The following is a 26,965-nucleotide window of genomic DNA, read 5'->3' as shown; positions in this document are numbered from 1 at the left end:
CGTAAGTCTAATTCCTGAAACAAAATGGTGTATCTTTTGCGAACAACACAGCAGCTTAAAAACCTCTTCAAATGTCAAAAAAGCTTGTATCATATGACATATGACTCAAAACAAGATGTTTTTAAGACTTTTTCACTTAACAAGATATTCAAGATGTAATGTATTAAGACAAGTCCTTATATCTTGCTGAAATGGTACTTGTTAGGCAGTTGTGTCTTATATTAAGTGTAATGAGATATTTTGACCAGAAATGAGACAAATATACTTACTTACGTGAGATTTTGTTTTTGTCCAGTGCTTAGCTCTGTTGCTTATATTGCTTTTGTTTGCCAAGTGTTGATTTCATCAGCTGTGTCAATCAGCTGTTCCTGCTGCCCTCATACACATTGAGCAGTGCAGCCACTATGCATGAGGAACACACCCCTCGGGACGCAACGTCTAATATCTTATAATTTATTTTCTTTTACTAACCACTGTGTCTCGCTCTCTCCCCTCCCCTTCCTCTCCATCTTCTTGTGAGGGGTCTCTGGCCTGGAGTGCTGAATATCTGACCTGTGGAGTTCTAAGCTACATCGGCTGCCATGGCCTCATCAACGAGTCCATCTTCATGGCCTAGAGTGCCCATGATCCCTGTTATACTCACAAACTGTCACATAAGATCATCAACTATGTGTTATATTATTAGATTCTACGTGTTTCCTTCAGCCTGATATATGTATCTATGACAGAAGTTTGTTACCTGTTTCTCCTGTTCTTTTTTCTCTATCTTCTTTGTTTCTACCCGGCTGGCCTTCAGCAGATGGGTCCCTCCATATGAGCTGGATTCTGCTCAAGGTTCCTTCCTGTTAAAAGGGAGTTTTTCCTTGCCAAAGCGTTGTCTTGAGACAATTTGTATTGTTATTGCTATATAAATAAAATTGAATTGAATTGAATTTAAGAGAAAGCAATTCATGTTTCTTTAAGTTCAAGCAAAGTCCAAGTATTTAACAAATCTACAGACAAAGGTATCTGAGAGAGATCTTTCAAAAATAATGTATCATTAGACAACCTTTAAATGAGTTGTCCCAGACTCCTAAAAATAAGAGTTGAAAAAACTTTTTTGGTTACCTTTTAGACAAAATGTCAAAAAGACAAAAAACAAACAAAGATCTATTTAATATATCACTCAGCAGGAGGTGTGTGTGTGGGCTTCTGTCCTGCTGTGGTAAGACTTTAATGATCCGCGAGGGAAATTACTTGATCACAGTACCTTAGCACATAAAAGAAACATTCTTAAAAATCACAAGTAAAGAGAAAGATAAAATAAAATAAGGTTAGATTGAAATAAAATACAAAATAATTAATACATACGATATATATATATGGAACTTATGTTTTATTAGAATGTTCAACAGTGATTTAACAGTTACAGCATCAGGGTACAGGAAATTTGTATTCTTCGTTAAACTTCCTTACATCAATGTCCATATTGACTGATGACGGTGTTGGTGTCCTCTTCTGTCCTCCTATAATCAATCCTTTTTTCCCACTTCAAATTCTGTTTCCTGTAGTCTTAATTTGTGCATAAGTTTCTCCAGTACAAATATTTCTTCGACGGTGCATACCCACTGCTCCTTAGTTGGGGGCTCCACTTTATACCACAATCTGATAATTACTTTTTACTTGCTGATAAAAGTATTTTAACCAAATACTCATCTTTGTTTTGTATAATACTGTGTGTCAAGTTTCCCAAATATAATATCTTACATGTTTTGGGTATCAAATTTCCTATTACTTTTTGTAAACTCTGCCATATTTGATCCCAATACCGTTTTAGTTTTTTGCAAGTCCAAAATATGTGCATGTGGTCCGCATTAATGTAGCCATATGATCTCCAACATGGCTGTTGTGGATACCAGTTTTTTTCTAAACTTTGGAGTTCTAAAAAAAATCTGACAATATTTTTCCAGTTAAACTCATTCTAAATGCTGGTGCTCGTGGTCGTGCACTGCAATTTACACATAACAAACCATTCCTCTTCTGATATTTGTTCATTCAACTCCTTTTTCCATCCCATCCCATTCTTTAATACATAAAGAGGAAGATTCCCTGAGTGACATCAAGCTTCTTTAAACAGCTGAGATTATCCTGCACCTTTTTCTTTCATAGGCCTCCTGAAATATCTCAACAATTTCACCATCAATGTCTGTTTTTATCTCCTTCTTGAAGTAGTCCTAAACTCAAATGTAATGTTATTGTTAATTTTCATCTAGCCCAAATTTGTCCCTTAACTTCTTAAAACTCTGCAGCTTACCCCGTTCCACCATTGTGCATATTGCTGCGATTCCTTTGGTCGCCCATTGCTTAAAACCTTTATCAATCATTCCTGGTATAAACCTGGAATCAAACGCAAACAAACTCAGCATTTTTATCTTTCTCCAATTTATACCTTTCAACCATTGTATTCCATATTTCTACTGTAGTTTTAGTTATAATATCCAGTCGGCTACCTAATTTTCCTAATAATCCTTTGTGTCCTATTAGATTTTGTACCTCTATGTCAATCATGCCAAATTCTATATTTTTCCATCAACATACCAGTGGTCTGATTTGTGCTGCGTAGAAATATTCCTATGCTTGGTAAAGCAAGACCTCCTTTTTCTTTAGGAAGCTGCAGGGTTTTGTATCGAATCCTAGATTTTTTTCTACCTCCCCATATAAACCTTAATATCCACATATCCCATTCTAAGAATTGTTTTTGTGGGAGTATCACCGGTAGAGATTGGAACATATACAAAAGTCTCAGGAGAACATTTGTCTTAATTATCTCTATCTTTGAGCTGAAATCTAAGCAAATACTTCACCATCTCTCTCCTAATATATTGGTTTATTTTCGTGTGATATGCGTCATATATCTTGCCTATTCTATTTGTAACGTTTACACCCAGATATTTAATTGATTTAGCATTCCATTTGAGCTTGTATATATCTTTTATCTCTTGTGATGGGGAATAATTTATTGCCAAAATCTGTGTTTTTGTGACATTAATTTTGTATCCTAAATATTCCCCATAACGTTTTAATAATCTCATTGTCTCTGGAAAACTTTCATTAGGATTTCTTAAAAAAAAGCAATACATCATCAGCAAATAATCCTATTTTATGCTCCTCCCCTACTAACTTCTCCCCTTTAACTTCTTCCTGGTGCCTGATCATTTGGGCTAACGGCTCAATGAACGATGCAAAGAGACTTGGAGAGAGGCTACATCGTTGTCTAGTACCCCTTCCTAAGCTAAACTGTTTCGTCAAACTTCCCCCTCTTTTTAGATATTTTCTACAATATAGTTTAGTTGAATGAATCACATAATGGGATTACCTCCTCTATGAAAGTTTTATAAAATGACACCGTAAACCCATCTTCTCCCAGCATCTACGTGTAATATTTTTATGGAATTAGTATCATGAATAGTGGCGTCTTTGCATTAGGTGATGGTGGGGCATGGCTCCACCAGAGGTGCACTGCTGTGCAGGGGAGGATTATAAGCTTTTATATGTTTTCTTTTTTAGAACTATATCTTGTTGCGCATAAGTTAATAAATAATAAACTTTGTCCCAAATGAAATGTCCGAAGCTTTCATTTGATGAACGCAATTCTTTCTGTAGACACTTATTGTAGTGTACTTACGTGTGAATAGTTCTTTGTGCCTAATGCAGAATCTGTTTCCACTCAGTGGGGCCTGGCAAAGATGGTCCTGAAGTTCAAGAGCCCCAGAGCACTTAGGGCAGGGACTGCACACGTCTCGAGTAGACGTGTGCACATGTCTGAATCGAGTAGTCTCCAGCAACCGCCGCGATCCTAGTGCAGGATTAAGCGGTACATAAGATGAGATGAATCGAGTTGACTACGTCGCTAGTAGGACTTTACCACTTGAGCAGAATTTGGAGATAAGGAGATTGGAGAAAAGGTTTGGGAGCACATCCACCAGAGGATGTAGTCATTTCTCAAGAGGGAAAAGATAAAACAAGGTAATTCAACCAGGAGTGCTTTAAGCAGAAAACCTGGTTAAGCAGGAGGTTGTAAAAAAGGCGTTTGGTGAGTCCAGTTTATTTTTTAATCTAAATGGAATTGATAATGTAGTATGTACTACCCACATATTGTTTGAATTATAATGGAACTTGTGTAATGCGTAACTCGCTGTGTGTGTGTGTGGGGGGGGGGGGGGGTGCACAACCTCACATAGCGGTTTACCTGTGATATAATGTGTTTGGTAACTTGTAAATTGATTACTGTGTATTGGTTGTGCACGGTTCATGTTCGTGTTTTTTATTGTCGTCACATTACTGTTTCAATCTTGAGTATGTGATATAGTGAGATCTTGAACATTGCCGTTTGGTGGCGCTATTGATATGATAACATATGTTGTCAGACTAGCACAGTGGTGTGGTGGTTAGCACTGATCCATACCAGCAAGAATGTCCAGCAGGTGTAAATACATTTTTTGACATGATCAATAGTTTATTTGTTTTTATCTAATACACACACAATCTCTCCTCTCTACACAAGCTTCTGTCATCACGATTTAATACATTTCTGCAGGAGCCACATATATTTAGCAAATCCTCTATGATTTCAATGAGTCAATTTAATGAGATATGGTATGGGCAAGCTTCACTAAGACACCAATTATCAAACAATGTTTGTCTTAAATCAGAAAATGTATTACAGTCAACATTATGTTTTGAATTCCAGTGCACAAATATTGCACCAGAGAAAGTTATTCCCAACAATGTTGTGAAGGGCAACCATTGCTGCATCCTGGCCTTGGCCACCTTAAACAACTGTGACAGAAATACGAAATATGAACAAGGCAGTGTGTTTTGCACGATAACAGACTGAAATTTGTGCTGATGCAACACTGTGGAGATAGGTATGACACTGGAAGACTAACACCGAGTCATTTTCCACAAAACCTCAGGCAAGTTGAGACAATGTGCATTTTTAAAATGTCAGCGTAGCATCAAATGACTTTGATGGTGGCACTTCATTTAAGCACTCTGCAACTCTTTTCCAACAGACCACTAAATCACTTAATTATCAAAAATGTATTCCTAAGGTCATTATGCGGTCTAAAGTTGACTGGAGCTTCTTCACAGCACACAATGATTTAATGATCAACACATATTTTAATATGTTCTTGGAAAAAGAAATGTGTTTGCTCCAATTAAGGAAGGTAAATAATCTTATGTAAAAATCAAGGTAAGTTAACCGTTATCACTGAACATCCCTATTTCATATTTGTTCACCCTACGTGTTTGAGTCTCTGTAGCTAACAAAAATAGCTAATTGTTAAAGCAGTACGTACAAACAACCTCATTGATGTTCACACTAACATATCTGGGAGAACTATTCCTCTATCTGTGACTTGTCTTGCATTAGCGGAAATGGTTTCACCCTTTCTGCCTTAACAGTCCTCTTCCTCAGACTTGACACCTCCTCTTTTGTTGTTGCACCTAGTGGTGTATACATCACAGATTCTTTTATAGTTTATAGGGGAGTGAGACCCCTAACCTCAGTACACATGTAACCAAAGTCTGTGATTTTCAATTTCAAACAAGCCTGTTATATCACAATTTATCTCTGTCCAATAGCTCCTGTAATTCATTTCGGATGTCCTCTGGCAGCTCCAGAGGGGGTAAATTATCAAGACACAGATCTTCCTGAGCTGGCATTTCCAATGGTGGCAGCTGAGGGATTGAAATCTCGATTCCCTTACCAGTGGTCTTTCTAACTTTCTCCCTCTCTCTTCCAACAGTGCCTCCTGCTTGTGGAAGCACCCAGAGGTCAGAACGCTCCACAAAGTCTGCTGCCTCGACGTGTAGTCGAGCATTTTCTGATTGAAGCCGCTCATTTTCTGCCACAAGCCGTTGGTTTTCATTGATCAGGTGGTCAACTAAGTGCCTTAAGTCCTCAATGGTGGTCTGCTGTTCTTCCAGGCGAGTTTTGTCATCTTTGTTGGTCTTAGATCCACAACATGATGGAGTTAAAGACTGGTAACCTGTCTGCCGAGTCTGAAACTGATAGAGTAAGGTGTCATACTCTCTCTCCCTGATCGCCACCATGCACTCTGTAGCTGAGATGCCCGGGGAGTTGTGTGCCTGGGTCTGGCCTGGGGACTGCATTTGGGAAATAAGCCCTGGACCATTTGGAGGGTGCATCAAACTCGGCTGTGTCTTTGGTGCCTCACGTCGAGTTTCTCTCTTCCAGCACTCGTGGATCAGTTGCTGTTGTTTGATATGACTGTCTCTCTGCAGCTCCATGGACAGGCGAGCCTACAGCATTAACAGGGGTTACACTCATAGCTACAACACTGACATAGACATACAAGTGCTTTTTGGCCCCATTTAGGGTGTTGTACTGCATATTCTGTATTACAGGATATCTTAACATAGAACAAAATGAAAGCAGCTTGTTAACCTCACAATTACTTGGTGATTTTAATGTTCTTTATTTAGGGTTGGGGCCTGATACTAATGTCAACTTAAGGTATAACATTAAAAATAATTGAAAATCTCTGCAAAATTAGCATTACCTGAACTCAAAAGAACAAGACTGTCTTGCTTAACAGGGTGTTTACGTTCATGAGTACATATACCACCACATCAACTCTGTTGCTGGCGGTGCTATTCACAACCTCGTAAGTGGAAATTTTTGATGATTTCCCAAGTCATAACCACAAGCTAATGAGTTCTATTTGTAGGCAGCAGTAGTTCAGAACTTGAATACATCTTTCTTTGATGGAGCACTTCTTTATTTTAAGTTATACTACCTATAACTCTGTAAAGTTTCTGTCTTTCTGCCCACGTTAACATGCTTACAAAAAGCGATTGTGTTTCCTGGACAAAGATTTTGATTCTGCTCTTTAATCTCAGACTGCATGAATGAATCGTGGTGAAGAGAAGAATGTCACAGTATCAATGAAAGCCATACAAAATAGACTCACCTGTTCACACACTGTTGTTGTCATTGCATCAGTTAAAAGATCTAGGAGAAAGACAGTGACAGGGATGTGAACAACATGGAAGGTGTGAGCAGCAACTTCCGCCTGACACAATGCATCACATAGGAAAATACATCAGTCAGGCATTCAGGCCAGTGACACAGTGTCTGTTGTTGTGGTTTTACTTCCAAGATGGTGTGGAGGGACAGCAGCCTGTTGCAGCTCTGACCTTTTTTTTTTTTTTTTACCTTTCTTGCTTCTTCAAACTTTAATTTTGTGTTTTAATTGTTCTGTGTTTATGCTAGAGTTTTAGTACTTTTTTTCCTCTGTTTTTTTTTTTTTATTTTTATTATTGTTAACAACATAAATGTACATTCAAAAGGAAGTACTCTGTTTCAGGCATGGAGCCGGACTTCCCGCTGTGAATATTCCTGAGGAGATGTGGAGAAGCACCCGCCGTGGTAAACGAGACGGCGCAAAAGTGAGAGAGAGGACTGACATGGACAAGAGATTCAAGCCCCTCTTGCCTTCGGTCATTATGGGGAAAGTGTAGAGTGTGTAGTATGGTCTGTTTCACTGAGACCTGGTTATATGGGAATATACCGGGCAGTGTTATCGGTGTGCCCAGCTTCACGCTGATCCGAGGGGACCGGGGGAGGCAGAGCCGCAAGAAGACAGGAGGGGGGCTTCCCGTCTTTGTCAACACTAAATGGTGTAACCCTGGACACATAACCATCAAGGACTCTGTTTGTACTCCTGATGTGGAGCTCGTGGCGGTAGGACTTTGTCCTTTTTGCGAGAGTTCTCACACGCCATCATAGTGGTTGCTTACATTCCTCCATCAGTGGCTGCAGCCACTGCGAGTGACATCATCAATTCTGTGGTTGGAGGATTACAGAAGCATCATCCCAGCACTCTCATCCTGATCAGCAGGGACTTCAACCATGTCTTTGTCTCCTGTCCTCACCAAATTCACCCAGTATGAGAGGGAAGAAAACCCTGGACCTCCTATGTGCCAAAGTGAAGGAAGGAAGGAATTCAATTCTTCTTCTCCCATAACCTAGTACACCTTGACACCACCTACATACCAATGGTGGAACAACAGGCGGCCAGCACCAGGACTATAAAGGTATGGTCTAAAGACACAGAGGAGGCACTGCAGGAGTGTTTTAATGCCATAGACTGCATAATGGACTACATAAAATTCTGTGCGGACAACATCGTCCCAACAAAAAAGGTCCATTGTTTTTCCAATAACAAGCCACAGATAAACAAAGACATTAAAGGCCTTAATAAGAAGAAGAGAGCATTCATAGCCAAAGATCGTGAGGATCCCAGGGCTGTTCAAAAGGAGCTGAAAAGAGAACTGAGAGAGGCCAGGAACAGTTATAAGGAGAAGATTGAGGCCAAGACCGGACAGAACAACACAAAAGAGGTCTGGAGTGAGATGAAAAGGATAACAGGTTGTGGGAAAACCTCATGGTGGCTCTGAATTTGCATCAGACCTAAACCTATTCTTCAAAAGGTTTGACACCACCCTTAGGAATTCTGACTGTCGATCTGTGTCCCCATCCCTCACCACTGCGACCCATTCACACCTCTGCTGTAAATTCTTGCCTCCCCATCAACATATTGCCTCCCTTCCCCTCCCTCTGTTCATTAGCCCAAAATTTGACTTTCTGAGTGCGACCCTTGTCCCAGTTTACATGCAGCGGAGAAAATCGAATAACTGAAGGGAACATGTCCTCGTCATCCACACTAGGTGGTGATATGTGTCTTTTCAGCATATACCACGTTTATACAGCCCCCTTTCCGGTTGACCTTTAACATCATATAATAAACAAGTGTCGATCATGTGGCAGAACGGCATTTCAAACAAAAACCAGATCGATAATAGTTTGGCTCTTTTAATCTCGTACGTAATGTGCGCACTACTTATGGTGCAAATAAGATATGTGCCATCCCTCAGACGGTTCTTGTAGGGGCTCTGTTTACCTTCTACTTCCGCGACCGGCTTTCTTGGATGTTTTTGTTCCAGTGTCACACGCAGCAATTGTGGAGTGTGTGCATACGCGTTATCCTATTGTAGTCCAATTAAGCGCATAGGCCTAGAGGCCGGAGAAAAATGAATTCCAATCGCACTATCTGGGTGCCTTAATCAAATAAGTAGAACTCCGGTTTTAGTCATGTTAACATGCACTTAAATTGTCTGGTTGGAATGTGATTAAATCAAAGATTTTTTTTTTTTTTTTTTTTTACGGGTATGTAAACGTACTGACTGACATCACCACAGTCCCACCATCGCCTCTCCCTCACCTCCTGCTAGTTACAGAGAGAGTTTTCCAGACTGAGGCACAATATAGCCAGGATCAGGCGTCATTAGCCCCAGGGTCTTCAGGGTGTGTGCTGGGCAGCTGGCTGGAATCTTTTAGCACCTCTTTAACTTCTCTCTGAGGTTGATGAAGGTACCCGACCTCTGGAAGACTTTCTGCATTGTTCCAGTACTGAAGTGCTCCCAATGCTTACGGGCCAGTGGCATTAACATTCCATGCTTACTGGCAGCACATGGGTGCGGAGGATCCGATCATCTTGGACTGCTTGGAAACAGTGGCTGAGAGGACACCCCCCCCCCCTCACTCTCTGCAACACAAGCTGTGGTTGATAGGCAGCTCATTCAGTCAAAGGATCATCCCACCCTGGTGCAGAACTAAACAGTTCAGATGCTCCTTTGTGCCCACTGCCATCAAACTGTACGACAGCACACAGCTCTGACCTCACTAAGCCAATATGTAGCCTATGTACATAGTCACTTTATCCACAACTGTATTCACTTTGTTCTTGTGTAGTGTTTTTTTGTTGACTGTTGTGTTTGCCCTATTTAATGTCTTTTTGCTGCCTGCTCTGTGTGTCCTATTTAATGTCTTTTCTTGACTTGTGCTGCTGTAACATTTGAATTTCCCCAATGGGGATCAATAAAGTATTATCTTATCTTAGAACTGAACTGCAACTTAACAGTAATTGCAAGATAAGCTATTTCTCTATAATTAGGTCGATATTTTTGGGTTAACTGCAATCTCTATAGTGTCAGAACCTACCTGATGCTTTTTTATGGCAGGATATGGCCTCTTCATACTTTCCAGCAGCCATCAAACGATCTGCCTTCCTGCACTGCTGATGTGCCTGAAGGGAAAGGGAAAGAGAGGACAACATGGCAGCAGTGTATGTATGACTGTATCTAAAAAAGGGTAATTGATATTTTTACATTTTATGGGAAAAATATTACATTGACTTCTAGTTAATATATTCCCCATTCATCATTTAATCTGATGGGTGAAAAGCACAAGGGAAAAAAATGACTAATAAGTGCAACACATTCATCTTAATGCTCTGCATTGTGTATAAATGCTGATCAAGTTTGGCAAGTATAAAAGCTCGGGGCTCTTCTCTATCACTCAAGTGTCAAACAAATGTCATTGTTTGGGAGATGTTTTTTTGTGCAGAAGTTGGGCCTCTTACAGCTACATGGAAGAGTGAATGCAAATGTTTACCAGAACCTTTTTCAATAACATGTGGTTCCTCCCCTGCACTCATCCTCCAATCAGCCAGTAATTTAAATGCAGGACAATGCCTCCTGTCACAAAGCATAACGGGTAAAGCAGTACCTCAAAACTTTGAAATAGTGTAATGGCCAGCCCAGAGTCCTGATCTAAACCCAACAGAAAATCTCTGGAAAATTATGGTGGCAAGATTATGGAAACCCACTACAGTCGCTGAACCGTGGAAGAGACTGGAAGAAAGGTGGACCAATCACATCAGAGCAGTGTGAGAGTGTGATGTCCCTCAAAAACTCAAAACAAGGGCCTTTGCACTTCCTACTAATTATATTGCTGACCGTTGCAACCTTCAGATTTTTTTTTTTTTTTTATAGTTGTAATCTCTCTCCTTTGTGTTTTCTGCAAAATAAAGTTTATTTGTTTAAGTGCCTGGGTTATTTTGGAAAACACTGTTCTAGTAGTATGGTATAGCCAAAACAAACATTCCTTCAAATTTTGAGCAATGAAGATTGTATTAGTTTAAGAAAATCAAGTGTTTACACATCTGGTAATGTGTAATGACAGGGTCTCTACAGGTTTCAACAAGTCAAATTTAAGACTTTTTAAAGGCCATAATGAATACAACTTAAGACCCATTTCACATCCATACTGGCAAAAAGGAGGTCCGGAATTACTTGCAAAATATATGAATTTATTCACAGTTTTTTCACATTGGAATACAAACTTAGAACTTAGAAACAAAAGAAGCCTCTTGTAGAAGGTGCAGAGTGCTTCATAAATATTTCCATCCACCGGCTTCAGCCATGTGTTATATTCTGTGTACTGGAGCCACAAATTGTTGAATTTGCATTTACCCATCGTATACAAAGCGTTAACTGATTAGCCGCTCATCACTCATGGAGCTGCTAGCAACCACAGCTTTAAATGTATAACTAGTGTTACTGTATGGCAACAGCTTATAATGTTAAGGATAATATTCAGCTCACAGTCTGAGCAGTTAGATTGTAAGCTCGTTAGTAACTTACTCGTTAGTAATTATCGTAATAGTACAACTTGGCCAAAGAAAACTCAAGTGATGCTGTGGGGTTCCATAAACTTTTGCTATGCTCCGCTGTGACACACATACACACTGGCTAGCTGGTTGTGCTCGATAAATTCTGACTGGGCTGCACAGGTACTTTAGTTCCATTTTGTAGTTATGTTATAGCTTCCTCAAAAATCTAAATATTTAAAAATTAGACTTAGTTTGTTTTAAGTAAAAGCAACATCAATACATTTAAGACCTTTCAAAATTGTATTTAAGAGAATGTTAGACATTTTAAGGCCTTAAATTCAAATCATTGGATGTTACACTTTTTAAGACCCCGCGGATACCCTGAATAATTTCAGTGGTTGTCTGTGATTTTAATCCTTAGACCACAAATTACATCTATTTTTGATCACCTTCCGGTCAACGTTTTTTTTCCTGTTTATTAGATTAGGCAGGTTTATTAAATGTATTTTTGTTTCTTCTGCTACACTTAGTAGTACACTTTGTAGTTATTGGTTTTGGGAACAGAATAGCTGGGTTTTGTTTGTTGTTTTGGCCTGAAGTCACCCTGAAGCAGAGCTTTACCTTCTATATAGACGTGTATATAACTTACTTGTCACTAGTTGTATGTTACGGTGTAACATACAACATACCTTCACTGCTGCATCACTAGCGGCAAGTTTTAGCTTTCCACATGAAGAAGTCCCACACATGAAGAAAGTTGACTTTCTAGAATGCGATTAGGGATGGATCGATCCGATCCAGGCCAAAATGACTGGATCGGGTAGTGGATTTTTTTTATTAGAACCTGCCAGATCCGATCCATAAGCCCAAACTATCTCATATATCCTCAACTTCACTTTGCACCACAGCAATAAATGTCACAGCCTGCATTATCTCTTGCTGTCGCCAGGAGCAGGTGGGATATGGAGCGGTATTGTAAAGACTGTCTTCAATGGAGGACTGTGTTGCGGAGGCTGAAGTTGACGCGCTTTTTTGGGTCTTTTGCTTTAAATGGTTAAATAAATCTGTCGTGTTGCTCTGGGGTGCAGACACGATGGTGCAACAAACTTTGCAAACAATCTCCTTCTACTCCACATCCGACAATTTTAATCCAAAATGTGTCCAAATAACCAAAGTTGTCCTACCTTTCTTTTCAACTAAAAGTTCAGGCTGTCTTTCTGCCATGTTGTCAATCGCTCATTCCACACACGTCACACCAATATATCGGAGCCCGACAGGACGGCTCCAGTTCTATCGGAGGTTCTAACGTATCAGTGAAATGTTGCGCCGATAGAAAAAAAAGTGTGACAATGACAAAAGCACCCACTGGTATACCGATTTATTTTGTCCAGTGGAGCGTGCTGTGCTCACCCAGATAACTCAGCTCACATTTCAGTGAGACCCTCCCCCACTCTACACCACGAAACCTCACAATCATCTGACCAGTCAGTCAATCAACCAGCAGACATTTCCCTCTTTTCCACAAGTCGCGGTAAGTTTGTTCATGAAATAAGTAACTGTAAACATGAAAACATCATTGGAACAACAATATATTATAGGCCAATATATTTAAAATAAACAATATATTTCACTGCCCCTTTCAAAAGTGTCCCTGGCCAAAATCTCCGGTGTAAAATAACTGCAAAGCAACTTTGCTATATCATCGCAGATTTTGTCTCAGTGGTAGCATTACATGAGTGACGTTAGCAGTTTGCAAATAAGCACTGAAAGGTTAAAGTTTAATATATGCTAAAAGGATTTTACCAAGTAAGCACTAGTCTCTCCGACACAACTTCAAATTAGAATGGCACAGCTGGTGCAGTGTTTACAAATGCTGTTAAACGCTATGTAGGCTTTGAGTTTTAATAAAGTCACAGCATAACTTCAGCTGTGGTCACATATTTTCCTTCTTTTTTGGGAGGGACCAAAATAGCTGTGATGTTTTCAGATGTCAGTATCAAGTAAATAATATCCACGTATTATTAACAACTTTTAGAGTGACAAAAACAAACGGATCGGTATTGGATCGGTATTGGCCGATCCTCAAGGCTGCAGTACCGATATCGGATGAGAAAAAGTGGTATCGAGCCACCCCTAAATACACTTTTTTGGATGTTTGATGAAGGGGCATTGAATGAATGAATGAATGAATGAATGAATGAATGAATGAAACGTTTATTTTGAATAGGTACATAAAAAAACACATTCATCATTCATCAATAAATAATAGAAAATGTGAATACAGTGGGTAAAATAAGTATATGTATAAGTAAGTATATTTCTAAAGGTGCTATTGACATGAAATTTTCACCAGGTCTTGGTAACAACCCAAGTAATCCATACATAGAAAGTAATAAAACAAATAAGTTCAGAAATTAAGTTATGTGTAATAATGTAAAATAACAGAGGGAGAAAGTATTGAACACATGCAGAAAGGGAGGTGGAAAAAGGCATGGAAAGCCAAGACACCAGCCGAAATCTATCAGTGATCAGAAAGCCATCCTGCCCCTTGTCAGTGCAAATTAATATCAGCTGGTTCAGTCCAAACTGCTGGCCTATAAAAAGGTGTGTCATTACCAAGGTGTCACACAATGAACATCTCATGATGGGTAAAAGCAAAGAACATTCTGATGGCATTGGTTACAGAAGGATTTCTAAACTTCTGAACATTCCAGTGAGTACTAGGGGCGGCCATGGCTCAGTAGGTAGAGCGGGTTGTCCATGAACCGAAGGGTGTGTGTGCTTCTGTGAGCAAATGGTGGATGTGTCTCTGACTGTAAAAGCACTTTGAGTACCTTTGAGTAGGTAGAAAAGCGCTATATAAGAGCAAAACCATTTACTATTTACCATCACTGTCAGGGCCATAATCCAGAAGTGGAAAGAATATTATTTGACCATAAACCGGCCACAACTAGGTTCTCCTCGCGAGATTTCTGACAGAGAAGTGAAAAAAAAATCATCAGACTACAAATAATAAGCAATGCACTCAACGGCCATGGCCTGTATGCACGCTCACCACACAAGACTCCATTTCTGAAGAAAAAGCATGTTGAAGCTTGTTTAAAGCTTGATGGACAACATTTGGACAAGCCTGTAAAATACTGGGACAACATACTCTGGTCAGGTGAGAGCAAAATTTAATTCTTTGGATGCCATAACACACACTATGTTTGGAGGACAAAGTGCATTGCACACCACCCCAAAAACATCATATTGACAGTGACATTTGGAGGTGGGCACATCATAATGAGGGGTTGTTTTTCTGCATATGGTACTGGCAAACTTCATATAATTGAAGGGAGGATGAATAGAAATGGTACCAAGACATTCTTCAGAAAATGCTGCCATCTACCAGAATGACGACGATAAAACAAGGGTGGACATTTTGGTAAGACAACACAGAGCCAAGGAAGCTCTCAACTGGCTTCAGAGGAAGAAAATACAGCTGCTAGAATAACCCAGTCAATCACCTGACTTGAATCCAATTGGAAATCTATGGAAAGAACTAAAAATCAGAGTTCATAGAAGTGGCCCACGGAACCTTTAAGATTTAAAGATGGTTTGTGTGGAAGAGTGGGTCAAAATCACACCTGAGCAATGCATGTGACTAGTTTCTCCATACAGGAGGCGTCTTGAAGCTGTCACTTCCAACAAAGGCTTTTGTACAAAGTATTAAATAAATATCAGTAAGCATGTTCAATACTTTTTCCCTCTGTTATTTTACATTATTACACATAACTTAATTTCTGAACTTATTTGTTTTGGCTTCTTTCTATGTATGGATTACTTGGGTTGTCACCAGCACCTGGTTAAAATTTCATGTCAATAGCATGTTTACTATGAAAAATTGAGATGTGTTCAATATTTATTTTACCCGCTGTATATCAAAATTTATATATCCACATATCCTTCAAGATTCTGACCTGGTGAATGCTCCCGAGCCGCATGCGGCTCTTACGTTCATATCGAAGTTTCGCTTCGCTTGAGTTCAAGTTTTAGATTTTTTTGTCAAACGTAATAGCAAGCCATTCTGCCTTATGTCAGGCGTCATAAACGCATTTCAAAGCTTCAAATCTTCAGCGCCACTTTAGCTCACTATGTAAGTAGTAAGTAACATGCATAGTAAAAGAAAAAAGCTATTGTAAATTATAATATTTTTGTTTGTGGACTTGGTTGAACTGAGAGTTTGTCTGTGTGAGACAGTGCACACAGTGTTCATTGTTGGAAATGACTGGCCTCTCTTTGTACTGTAGGAGTCAATTTCTGTCATTATCATGTTGGTGTGCGACATTTACTATAAATCTGGCTGAGCAAAGGTGTGTGTGTGTGTGTGTGTGTGTGTGTGTGTGTGTGTGTGTGTGAGGAAGGGATGGGGTGATGTTCATGTGTGCCCATGTGTATGGACACAGTAAAAAATGTGGCTCTTGGTCTCTGCCTGGTTGGCCACCCCTGCTCTAATTGGAGTTTTACTCAGGTTTTTATATCAGATATTATTAAGGCAATGTTTTATGAGGTGCATGACAAACACAGGGACTTACTCAGATTTCTGTGGCGGCCTGCTGGAGATACTTCCAGACCTTTGTAAGCCTACTGAATGAAGGTCCATAGGCCGGAGCTGTTTCTTCACCTAGCATTGCCAATTTTGCTCTGAAACAGGCAGCAAAAGACAACATCTACAAGTATGACAAGGAACTAACTGAAACAGTCCAACACAACTTCTATGTTGACGATTGTCTTAAATCAGTGACTACAATGAATAAAGCTGTTTAACTTATCAAAGACCTCAAAGACATCTGCTGTCAAGGAGGCTTCTTATTGGCTGAGTGGGTCAGTAATAGCCAGGAGGTTTTGCTGAGTATTGTTGAGTGTCAGAAAGCCAGAAATATCACGGAACTGGACTGGGACCAATTGAAAGAGCGCTTGGGATCCGGTGAAACACAGAAAGTGACACTTTCACCTTCAAAGTAGCTAACAAGACAAAATCCCTTACCAGAAGAGGTATTCTCTTAAAGCGCTTTTATTCCAGAAGAACTTGATAAGAGATGGCAGAGATGGATCATACACTGTATCTTGGAGCAACTTGGAGCAAGTCAAGAGATCTCAAATGGACAGATGTACAAAACCAACAAAACAACTCTGACCTTGTCAAATCTAAAGAGGCCAGAAACAGATTGGCTTGAAATCCCTAAAAAAAAAACTTAGGGCAAATTCATCCAGATGATTTAGAGATGAATCTGTTTTAATATGTGTGAGCATTGGGGAGAAAAATCCAACCAGCAAATTGATCAAGTATTACTCCTCACTGAGTACACTACAGAGAGAGGTTGCCTGGATATTTAAGTTCAAAGAACTTCTTCATCTGTTATGTCAAAGAAATAAACACTTGTGGAAAGCCTGAACACCAAAATGAACCTGCTACAGGTCACTGTGAAACTGTATCTTCCATTGGAAGACATAAAACAAGCTGAAAGGTGAGCAAAGACGTTTCTTATGGGGCTGAAGGATTTCAGCAAATAATCTAATGTTTTCCCCAATACTGTGATGACAATGGTGAAACGCGGAAATTTGTATATTTTTATACTGACAATGTATGAAGACCCTGCTGTTTGATTTTGACCTATTTTGAATGTGTATTGGCAATTGTGCTGCTTTAGCATCTCCATTTGGCCATCTCTGAGGCCAAAATTAATCTTGGTTAATCTATAGTTAATTTATTTATAACTTTATTTGAAAACAGATGTTTATATGAATAGGTTTTTCAGAACATAATTTTGTGTATTATGGACTTATAATGCATTTTGGGTCAGAGCTGCTGCCTGCAACAATTTGAGATAGCTTGGGAGAGTAATGCAGTGACTTGTGAGAGTGGGAAGCGAAACAGGTTTTTGACTGCAAAGGGCAGATCATAGACATATTAGTTTTTTTTCCTTGCCCTTTTTTTGTAACACTAAACTCATGTTTTTGGTTGTTGTTGTTGTTGTTGTTGTTGTGTGTGTTATTAAACTGCTATTAAACTACTATTTACTATTAAACGACATCCGAGTGACGCTGTCTTTTGTGTTTGACTACGTGGTCTTGCCCTGCTCAGTAGTGGCGTCTGAAATTTTTGAAGACGAGACGCAACACAAAGCAAAGATTAAATCTTATTTGTCAGAACAGCTGGTGGAGAGTGGCAATATTGCCAGATCAAAGCCTGAAGTGGTCAGTGGTGCATCTGAGGATCTATTTGGGGAAGGGCAAGCAAATTGGTTGACACTATGTATCCATGCATGCTAACTGATTGGTGTCTGCTAACTGATACAGTGTACTGTAGTATTTGGTGCTCCAGTTCTCGTTGTTTGAGCTTTTATCAGTTAACTGTATGGACTGGTGGAGCCACAGAACCTGCTTTACGCTACCAATACAACGAACGGTTGCCAAGGCAACCATCAGACTGATGAGTTTGTCAATAAAGTTGACGTACCTGCTTGATGCCAGTTTAGCTATTGCAATGCAGTCTAAGATTTGTAGTATCAATGGTGCGCACACAAAATACCTGGGATTGGCAGGGATTGGCCCTACTTGACTGTCAAAGAGGAAGTATTCCTCCTGGCTATATAAAACTGATATTGGTAAGTATGTAAAAAAAAATCAATAAATAAGGAAATGACAAAAAGACAGACCAGCCGACTGACCAACTAAAGGTACCAGACATCAACGTGAAACTATCCAACAAGTGCTTACTCACCAGTGATGTGTTTTTAACTACACTTTGTTAGCTAGTTGTTGCAAGTAGTGGTTTTTAAAGTCTCTGTTCTTGGCCGGAACATATAGTGTCTCACACAAAAGAAGCTACCTTCCTCCAAGGTCACTGAAGCCTGAACATGGGTTGCCTTAGTCCACGCCATCACCATTAACACCGTCAAATCTGCAGCCATAACTACATCCAGGGCTAGTCACGATAATCCAATCAATTAATCGCATGTTAAATGGAAACGAACTCAATAATACCAGCCTCGAAAAATTACCACATGCAGTCATTTCGTCTCTCTCTACCAAACAGGCTGGATGACAAGAGACTTCACTCAGCACCCGGGCATGCCAGTTCATAGGGCAATTTTTTTTTTAATTTATTTAGGATTTTTAAAAGTTCTTGACATTCCAATTACAATGTTAAATACTCTTTAGAAAAAAAAGTGTATTGCTTTTAGTGCAGTGATTGCTAAAGTGTGGGCCGCGAAGGTATTGCAGGTGGGCCGCGAGAGGTCTATCTTTTATTTCATTATTGACAGGGAATTGTAATTCAGGGAATTCCTTATCAATGGTGGGAAAGAGTAACAATGGATCGGTGACTGTCAGGAGTCAAAAAAAAAGCTGTTAATGAGTCAATCTCAAAGAGTGAAGAGGGTCGAAAAGAAAAAACAAAAAGAAAGTCATGTGGATGGATTATTAATGTGCATGTTATTGCATAGTAACATATTGCTCTGTTCATGAAATAAAAACAAGAAATAATTCGTCTTGTGTGTTGATCAGAGTTGTTGGGTAGGCCGTGAGAGATATCAGATTTTAAAGTGGGCCATGGCACTCGGAAGTTTGGGAACCCCTGCATTAGTGAAAGAAATGGTCTCAAAATAATGTTGACAATAATATTGTTTACCTGCAATAATTTGTGGGCAATACATCATCTAGCAAAATTTGTTATCACGACAGGCCTAGAACTTATGCACTGACTCCTCCTGGTGTGAAACAGTCATAATTATGCGCTCTTCAGTCCTGCTTGCTCTGTAAAAACACCACCCAAATGTTAAACGGCAGTGTAGCAGTCAAGTTAATTTTTGTTTCTACTTCCTGCTGCACTTTCCATCCACTCCCTGCTTCACTTTCAACAATGGCGGCTGAAACTTTTGCCAAAATTTCATACAATTGTCTCAGTGTACCTTACCAATCCTTTATTGTTCCCAAACAATCAATTCAAAAATCGCAGCGATGGAAAAGCAGACGGAAATACTAAAGCAGAAATATGCAACAACCAAGCGGACCAATCACAGCTCTTGCGCTCTTCTTCTCCGTTCTATTGCTGGGAAGGTACACATCAGCTATGCACGTGACAGGGTCTGTGTTAATGCAGGACCCTCTGCATCAATTTAGTGCAGTAGTAAATAACACATGACACTTTTAACATGCAGCTCTCACAAAAACAAACAAAAAAGATGTTCCACAAAACAATGTCAACTCATAGAACACAACAGAACTGAACTGAAAATGCGCTCATCTATACCCGTTCATTGCCTATGTCACTGTGGCGTCACGTTAGCTGTACCAGCCACTTCCAGTTGTAGACGACTTTGGAATGGTTTTGGCGATTAAAAGATAGGATTGGGGTGAGATTATCATCAACAATGGACACACTTGATATCAGATAATATTAATATACATCATCAGTTTCATCCCGTATAACCTTATGGGTTCGAATAAATTGTGACTGAAATTACATTAAGTTAACCATATGATTAATTATCTGAGGGGTTCTTGTTACATGTTAATGCTAATGCTAAAGCTGAATTTTGTACCTTACCCTCCACATTGGTTCCGCTTACTTACGCTTAGCTCATACTTATGCTTTGTAGGAGAGAGTATAGGGGTCGGTGAATGTAGTCCTATCAGTCAGAGTCAACTTTTTAAAATAACACTCCATTCTTGCCAAAACAGTTTGTTGGAATATGCTAACTGGCATTTACAGGCTATTGTGTTAAGAAATGTTTTCCCTCAAGCTAAGACCCGCCACTCGTAACACAAACTCTGTCAATTTCATTTAATAGTACTTAACAGTGTGTTGTAAGATAATATAATGTAGCTAGATAATAATAAAAAAATGCGTTATATCTTCAAAACAATGAAATTCACCATCAAATTGTTGACTTGTAGTCTTCTTATCCCTGTTAACGTTGTTGTCTGTTTCTCAGATGATTTGGACTGTTTCTCTCTGCTAACATTAGCAGGTGTCTCCACTGGATTTAGGCCTTCTTGCAATTTTGTATTGTGTCAACAAGTGGCGTCATTGTGTAAATTGATCCCCTAATTTACACAGTGACGTTTATGTACCTGACTGTTGTACCTGTTCGGATTTTGTCAGTGGTCGGCCTGTGAAACTGTGTCACTCAGTGCGTTTACATGCACGTGAAAAAAACTAATTATTGCCTTAATCGGACTATAACAGGAGAACTTAAGTGCATGTAAACACGTTACTCAGATTAAAACCGGTGTTCTCATTATCTGATTGAGACACCTAGATAACGTGACTTGGAGTTTTCAATCGGATAATGTGTGTGCGCTCCACAACCACTGCGTTGGCGTGTGACCCCAGAACAAAAACCTCCAAGAAAGACAGTCGTAGAAGAAGAGGAACGGAGCCGCTAGAAGAACCGTCTGAGGGATAGCGCGGACCTTACCTGCACCAGAAGTAGTGTGAAAATAACGTACAAGATTAAAAAAATGTACTATTATCCGTCTGGTTGTTGTTTGAAATGCCGGTCCGCTGCATGAACGACTCATGTTTAAGATATCATGTAATAGGTGAACCGGAAATTGGACCGTATTAACGTGGTATTATCCCGCTGAAAAGACACACATCGCCACCTAGTGTGGAAGAGGAGAACAGTTATTTGATTTTCTTGCGCTGCATGTAAACTGGGACAAGGACTGTAGTCAGAAAGTCGAATTTTGAACATAGCTCAATTAAGCTCTGCATGTAAACGCACCGATTATAGAAGCTGTAGGGTAATGTGAAAGTACACCAAAGGTGGGTCGACCCAGGTCTGAAACTCCTGTGTCAACACACTATTTTCGATGTGAAAGGGGTATAATGTTTCAGACAATACTACAAAATGCTGAAGGCCCTATATAGGTGTTAGAGGGACATTTCAGACATAGTCAGTTGATTGTTCTGAATCTCAACCTTGGAAGTTCTCTGAATGTCCTGTTAGCCGAGAAACAACAGTCTAGACCGCAGGTCTTTATTTACTGGCCCAGAGAACCAGGACTACTCTGCAGTCCTCTGCAACAATTCCTACTGGACTGTAGTTAGACAACATAGATAAATGATATAAAATAATAAATGAGTCTTTAAAATAGTAGTAATGGTATTTGCTATAATAGTAGATTTAATATTGAGTATGACAAACAACTTGAAATTTCACCATATTTGAAAGCAACATGTGACACAAGTCATGGCATGCAGTCTATCCTGCTTGTTAGGATGAATGTGAACCAGCTACAACCGCGCTGCTGTAGTTTACTATTATAGACCCTAAAATATTGAACGGTGTTTTCGTTTTTACTGACGCGTTTCATTGCCGTTGGTATTCGGTCAGGAATAATAATGTATCGGCTAACGTAAGCCCTGCTTTTAACAGTGTTCTTAGCATACCATGCCATGGTACGTGTTCCAACGTTAAACGTCTTTGTGCTCACTCTTTGGCGAACGCCAGAATGCTGTGCAGTATGTTAAAGGTACCGGACGTTAGCACGAAACAACAAAGTAATTAGCTGCTAACTCGCTATGTTAGCTGTGTTAGCTAGTTGTTGCAATGTCAAGAAGGAAACTTACGAGGTTGAGCGGGCTATTTATGACTTCCATTGAATCAGCGCGTCGACAGTTTAGCAAACTGGCTGTGCACCTCACGCACTGACAAAAAAAAATGTAGAAAAAGTAATGACAAGAAATAGACTGTCAGTAATAACAACCTTCCCGACACATCCACAGCTGCGTTACGTGGTAGTGGCGTCATTTCCGCTTTCTTCTTCTTCTTCTTCGTCGGTAGCTTTCTAATAGCAATCTAATATTTTAGTATAAAACACACATATTGGCATACAGATATGCAAACTATATATATATATATGTATATATATATATATATATATATATATATATATATATATATATATATATATATATATATATATATATATATATATATAGTTTACCTACCTCCATTTCTTATATGTTCAACCAATGGGGTAATTGAAAACAAATGTCTCCCTCTGTTTACATTATCCCTCTGATTTTGCCACCTTTTTTTTTCAGTTCCTTTTTTATAAAGTGTCTTAGCTTCTGCTTGCCCAGAACAGTTTCTAATCTTAAACTTGTTTCACATATTCGTCCGTTAATTCATTTCCTGGTAGTCCTACGGGAGCTGGTACCCAAACAAACTGAGATAAGATCTTGTTTTCCATTTGAATTACTGAAAGAGAATCTGTACAGACAATAACTCTCATTGGTTTGACTTCTTCTATCCAATGCAATGTCATGATTGTTGCTATTAATTCTTCTGAGAAAACTGATAGGTCATCTGATAATCTGGCCACCTGCTTTACTCTAAACTCTGAAATTGCAAAGGCTGCTGCTATTTTACCCATCTCTGCTTGTTTAGATCCATCTCTAAATATCTGTACATATACAGTACTTGTCAATATAAACCAATCCTATTAATCCAATATTTCCTTTCTTATCCATGATTTGTTTCTATAATGTAGTGTCTACTGGGGGACAAAACCAATGAGGACCACTGAGGGACAAAACCATTTTTTATTTAACCCCATCTTTACCATACCGGTTATAGAGCCCTTCTTGCTGGATGATCTATCTGATGTCCCTGTAAATTTACCCAGTATGCCACTGCTATTCAATTCAATTCAATTTTTTATTTATATATCGCCAAGAACGGGAAGAAACCTTCAAACTTCAGTCATACATACATATATCGAGCTGAAGGAAACACATAGAATCTAATAATACAACATGTGCTGATGATTGATCTCATGTGACAGTTTCAGAGTATAAGAGGATTCATGGGCAGGTTGGTGAATTGTTCATCTGGGTAGGAGTGGACAACTGGAGGAGGTCATGAAGACTGCGGCATATGTAGTTAATGGAACTCCACAGGTCTGATATACAGCACTTCAGGCCATGAAGACTGGGCTGGTTGATGAGGCCACGACAGCAGATGTAGTGTGGAACTCCGCAGGTCAGATATGCAGCACTCCAGGCCAGCGGCTACTAATAGAAAATAAATTATAAGATTACAGAACATACATCTTGTATTGAGTTTTGTGTGATCTGTGAAGTACTCTGAACTAGATCAGCTGGGAATTCAAGTTTTTATCATTTTAAACATATTTTCGCAGATCTGGGTCCAGAAGTCAAAGTCAGTGGACAGGGACAGATCTGCTTCACATTTTGATATTGCTAGATGTATAGAATTGGTGGTTGATAGCAACTTATATATTTAAGAGAGGGTTTTCTTTTTTTTTGTTTTTGGTGCAAGTTATTTGATGTTGGTGCCGAATTGTGGAGGCTGTATACTAGTTTGGAGCACTGGAATTTTCTTTTTGATTGTCTTGATTACCTGTAAGTATTGGAGGAATTTTCCATTTATTATTTCATATGTGTTTCATAAGTAGGTTTTCCCAAGAGTCATGATGCTCCCAAGTGCTGAGATGAAGAGGGAGTAATTAATAAAGTTAGGTGCATCCTGTCCTCCTTCCAATTTTTTTTTTTTTTTTTTTTTTTTTGATGGGCAGCGACGCTAATTTTTGTCTTTTTGTTTTTTTGTAGAATTTTGTAATTGCAGAATCTAAGTTTTGAACCATTTTGCTGTGGGTTTGAAAGGGATCACGGAGAAAAGATAATTTGTGGTAAAATTTTCATTTTAAATGTCACTTTGCGATGGAATGCCTCTGGATTGTCCAAAGGTTTGTACGAGGCTTGACAACTGTGGTTTTCTACCTGCTATGGATTGGTTGCAGTCGCAATTTTCGTTTTGGTGAAATTTTGGAACAAAACACTAATAAATCTCGTTGTAGTGTTCTCACTCAGAGCGTAACAACTCTGATTCAACACCAAGTTAAACCTTGTCCAATGAAAACACAAGTCGTAGTGGAGTTGACTTTTTACTCTGAAGTGTTCAATGACATTTGGTGAAAACTGTAAATAAGCAACAAATATTACATTTTAAACAACTTAAAATATGAATTACTATCATTGTTAGCACCTTGAAATACTGTAATAATCTCCAGCAGAATGTTTTTAACATGTAAATAACATAGACAGAAGTGTCCTTTTAATTACAAATAAAATATATACCGTCACTATTTATTGTTTTTTAAGACATTAAACATCATGTTATATGTACTTACGGCGTTGCCTGTACAATATTTCTAAGTGGATGGCTTCAGAATACACTTAGCATGTCTGCCTCACTCTCAGTCCACACAAGCAACGAACATAAACAGGAAGTCGCAAACACTGGTGACCTATCAGGAAGTGATGTCATGAGTAACTCAACTGTCAAATAAAATCATCTCAATAATTTTTTTAACCTTTCTACTGTTATGTTTTAACTACAACACATATGAATTTAATATTTTAAATCCCACATTACAGATAAATTATATAAATGCCTTAGAGGCAACACACTTGTTTAACATTGGAGTCTATGGACAAAATCTTACTCCCACTGCAGTGAGGGCCGTTTTTAACGGGGAAAAAAAAGGTGCTCAAAGTACTCTGGTGGCCACATTTTTAGAGCTACAGAAATAAAAATTACACAAAAAAACAAACAAACACAAAAAAACATAGGAATTGTTGTTGGTTTTCCAATGGTGTGACTCTGATTCCTGTAGTTCCTATGGTTTGGACTCCAGGCTCAGCCGAATGAGGAGTGTGCCCAACATTCATGAACTGTTTGGTACAATCAGTCACGATCTATTAATAAAAAAGCAAGATAAGGTATCAGAGGCATTGTGTTGAATTGGATCATAACTCATTTAAAGAACAGACAGCAAGTTTGTGAAGATGGGTGATGTTTGTTTAGCATGCTTGGACATTGTCTGTGGAGTCCCCAGGGGTCAGAGTTGAGCCCTAAATTGTTTATTTTTGTATATTAATGATGCTTGTAGTGCTTCACAGAAAGTTAAGCCGGTGCTGTTTGCTAATGACGCAAATATCTTTTGTTCTGGGGACATTTTAAAAGAGCTACTTAAAGAAATGAACAAAGTGATGGTTTATTATGGTTTGACGGGAATACATGATCATTAAATTTGAACAAAACAAAAATAATGTTATTTGGGCGATCTGAAGAGCAAGTGCAACTAATGATAGATGGGGTGCAAATAGAAAGGGTTCATGAAAACAAGTTCCTTGGGATAATAATAGATGATCAAATCAGCTGGAAATCACATATCAGACATATACAGACTAAACTTTCAAGAAGCATCTCAATACTGTATAACGTAAAACAGATTTTAGATACCAAATCATTTCACAGCATATACTGTACGACTGTCTTACCATATTTCAGTTACTTCACAGAGACACCTGGGAAATTCTATTCTATTTGGGGCTGTATGGTTAGTTACGCTCAGTGGCTACTTTATTAGGTACACCTTGCTAGTAAAAGGTTGGACCCACTTTTGCCTTCAGAACTGACTTAATTCTTTGTGGCATACTTTCAACAAGGTGTTGGTTCCTCAGAGAGTTTGGGCCATACTGACATGACAGCATCACACAGTTGCTGTAGATTTGTCGACTGCATCTATGATGCAAATCTCCCATTCCACCACATCCCAAATGTGCTCTTTTTCATTGAGATCTGGTGACTGTGGAGGCCATTGGAGTACAGTGAACTCATTGTCATGTTCAAGAAACCAGTTTGTTTATAAAAGTATTTTATAAACATTTCTGTAAAAGTGAGCATGGGCTCTCTGCAGGCCTGCATGTTGAGTCCTCTCCTCTTCAGCCTCCTCACCCATGACTGCACAGCAAGATTCAGCTCCAACCACGTCAGGTTTGCTGATGACACGACTGTGGTAGGCCAACAACGTGTCTGAGGAGGTCAGGCAGCTAACAACATGGTGCAGACATCACAACCTTTCTCTTAATGCGGAGAAGACCAGGGAACTTGTGATAGACTTCCGGAAGATTTACAAAGAACAACAACATGCACCCCTAATGATCTACCACACTGCCATGTTGAGGGCCAGCAGTGTGAAATACCTTGTGTCCAGACTGCTGATGACCTTACCTCATCCTCGACCACCACAGGAGTCATCAAGAAAGCACAGCAGCAGATCCACTCCCTTCGTAGGCCCCTTGAAAACCGGCCTACCCACCTCACATCTCATCACATTGTACAAACCTGCTGCGGACTGCATCCTCATCTACAGTTTCACCTTGTGGTTTGCAGTTGCAACGAGAAGGAAAAAAGCAGGTGACCAGAACTGTGAAGACAGCCAGCATGATCATCAGTTCTCCACTTCCCTGCTTGTTGGAAGCATCTCCATCATTAAAGACTCACATCATCCCTCCCATCACATCTTCTCCCTACTGCCCTCAGGGAGATAATAATCATATCATATAATAATCA

At 39.3% G+C, this 26,965-nt stretch overlaps 1 protein-coding gene and 1 long non-coding RNA gene across 4 annotated transcripts; both read right to left on the bottom strand.

Annotated features, from left to right (window-relative positions):
* Nucleotides 1–4,470: 4,470 nt before the first annotated feature.
* Nucleotides 4,471–22,322, bottom strand: nrbf2b (nuclear receptor binding factor 2b). 3 transcript variants are annotated; one of them, XM_047609208.1, is made up of 5 exons: nucleotides 22,150–22,297; nucleotides 16,103–16,211; nucleotides 10,073–10,157; nucleotides 6,981–7,021; nucleotides 4,471–6,309 (listed from the first exon to the last, which is right to left on the bottom strand). In XM_047609208.1, exons 3-5 carry the CDS (start codon nucleotides 10,122–10,124, stop codon nucleotides 5,605–5,607), a joined length of 798 nt encoding a protein of 265 aa, XP_047465164.1. In that variant the 5' UTR covers nucleotides 10,125–10,157; nucleotides 16,103–16,211; nucleotides 22,150–22,297; the 3' UTR covers nucleotides 4,471–5,604. The 3 variants fall into 3 exon arrangements, with proteins under 3 accessions (XP_047465164.1, XP_047465163.1, XP_047465165.1); XM_047609207.1 differs by lacking the exon at nucleotides 16,103–16,211 and having other exon boundaries at nucleotides 22,150–22,322; XM_047609209.1 differs by lacking the exons at nucleotides 10,073–10,157; nucleotides 16,103–16,211.
* Nucleotides 22,323–23,108: 786 nt separating this feature from the next.
* LOC125022732 lies at nucleotides 23,109–24,831 on the bottom strand. The gene is made up of 2 exons (XR_007114476.1): nucleotides 24,738–24,831; nucleotides 23,109–23,598 (listed from the first exon to the last, which is right to left on the bottom strand). It is a non-coding gene; the product is annotated as an uncharacterized LOC125022732 (long non-coding RNA).
* Nucleotides 24,832–26,965: the final 2,134 nt, after the last annotated feature.

This window comes from Mugil cephalus, chromosome 16 (assembly GCF_022458985.1).
Source record: "Mugil cephalus isolate CIBA_MC_2020 chromosome 16, CIBA_Mcephalus_1.1, whole genome shotgun sequence".
NCBI classification, from domain to species: domain Eukaryota; kingdom Metazoa; phylum Chordata; class Actinopteri; order Mugiliformes; family Mugilidae; genus Mugil; species Mugil cephalus.
The sequence above is the reverse complement of the archived record's forward strand: the minus strand, read 5'-3'. Positions and strand labels throughout refer to the sequence as shown.

Bases quoted from the DNA above. Each gene is read 5' to 3' on its own strand.
- nrbf2b (XM_047609207.1), bottom strand. From the start codon at position 22,179: ATGGAAGTCATAAATAGCCCGCTCAACCTC. The intron at 10,158-22,149 runs GTAAGTTTCCTT...CTTTCCCTTCAG, and splicing joins TAAATAGCCCGCTCAACCTC to GCACATCAGCAGTGCAGGAA. The intron at 6,310-6,980 runs GTGAGTCTATTT...TTAATGCTGTAG, and splicing joins CAACAACAGTGTGTGAACAG to GCTCGCCTGTCCATGGAGCT.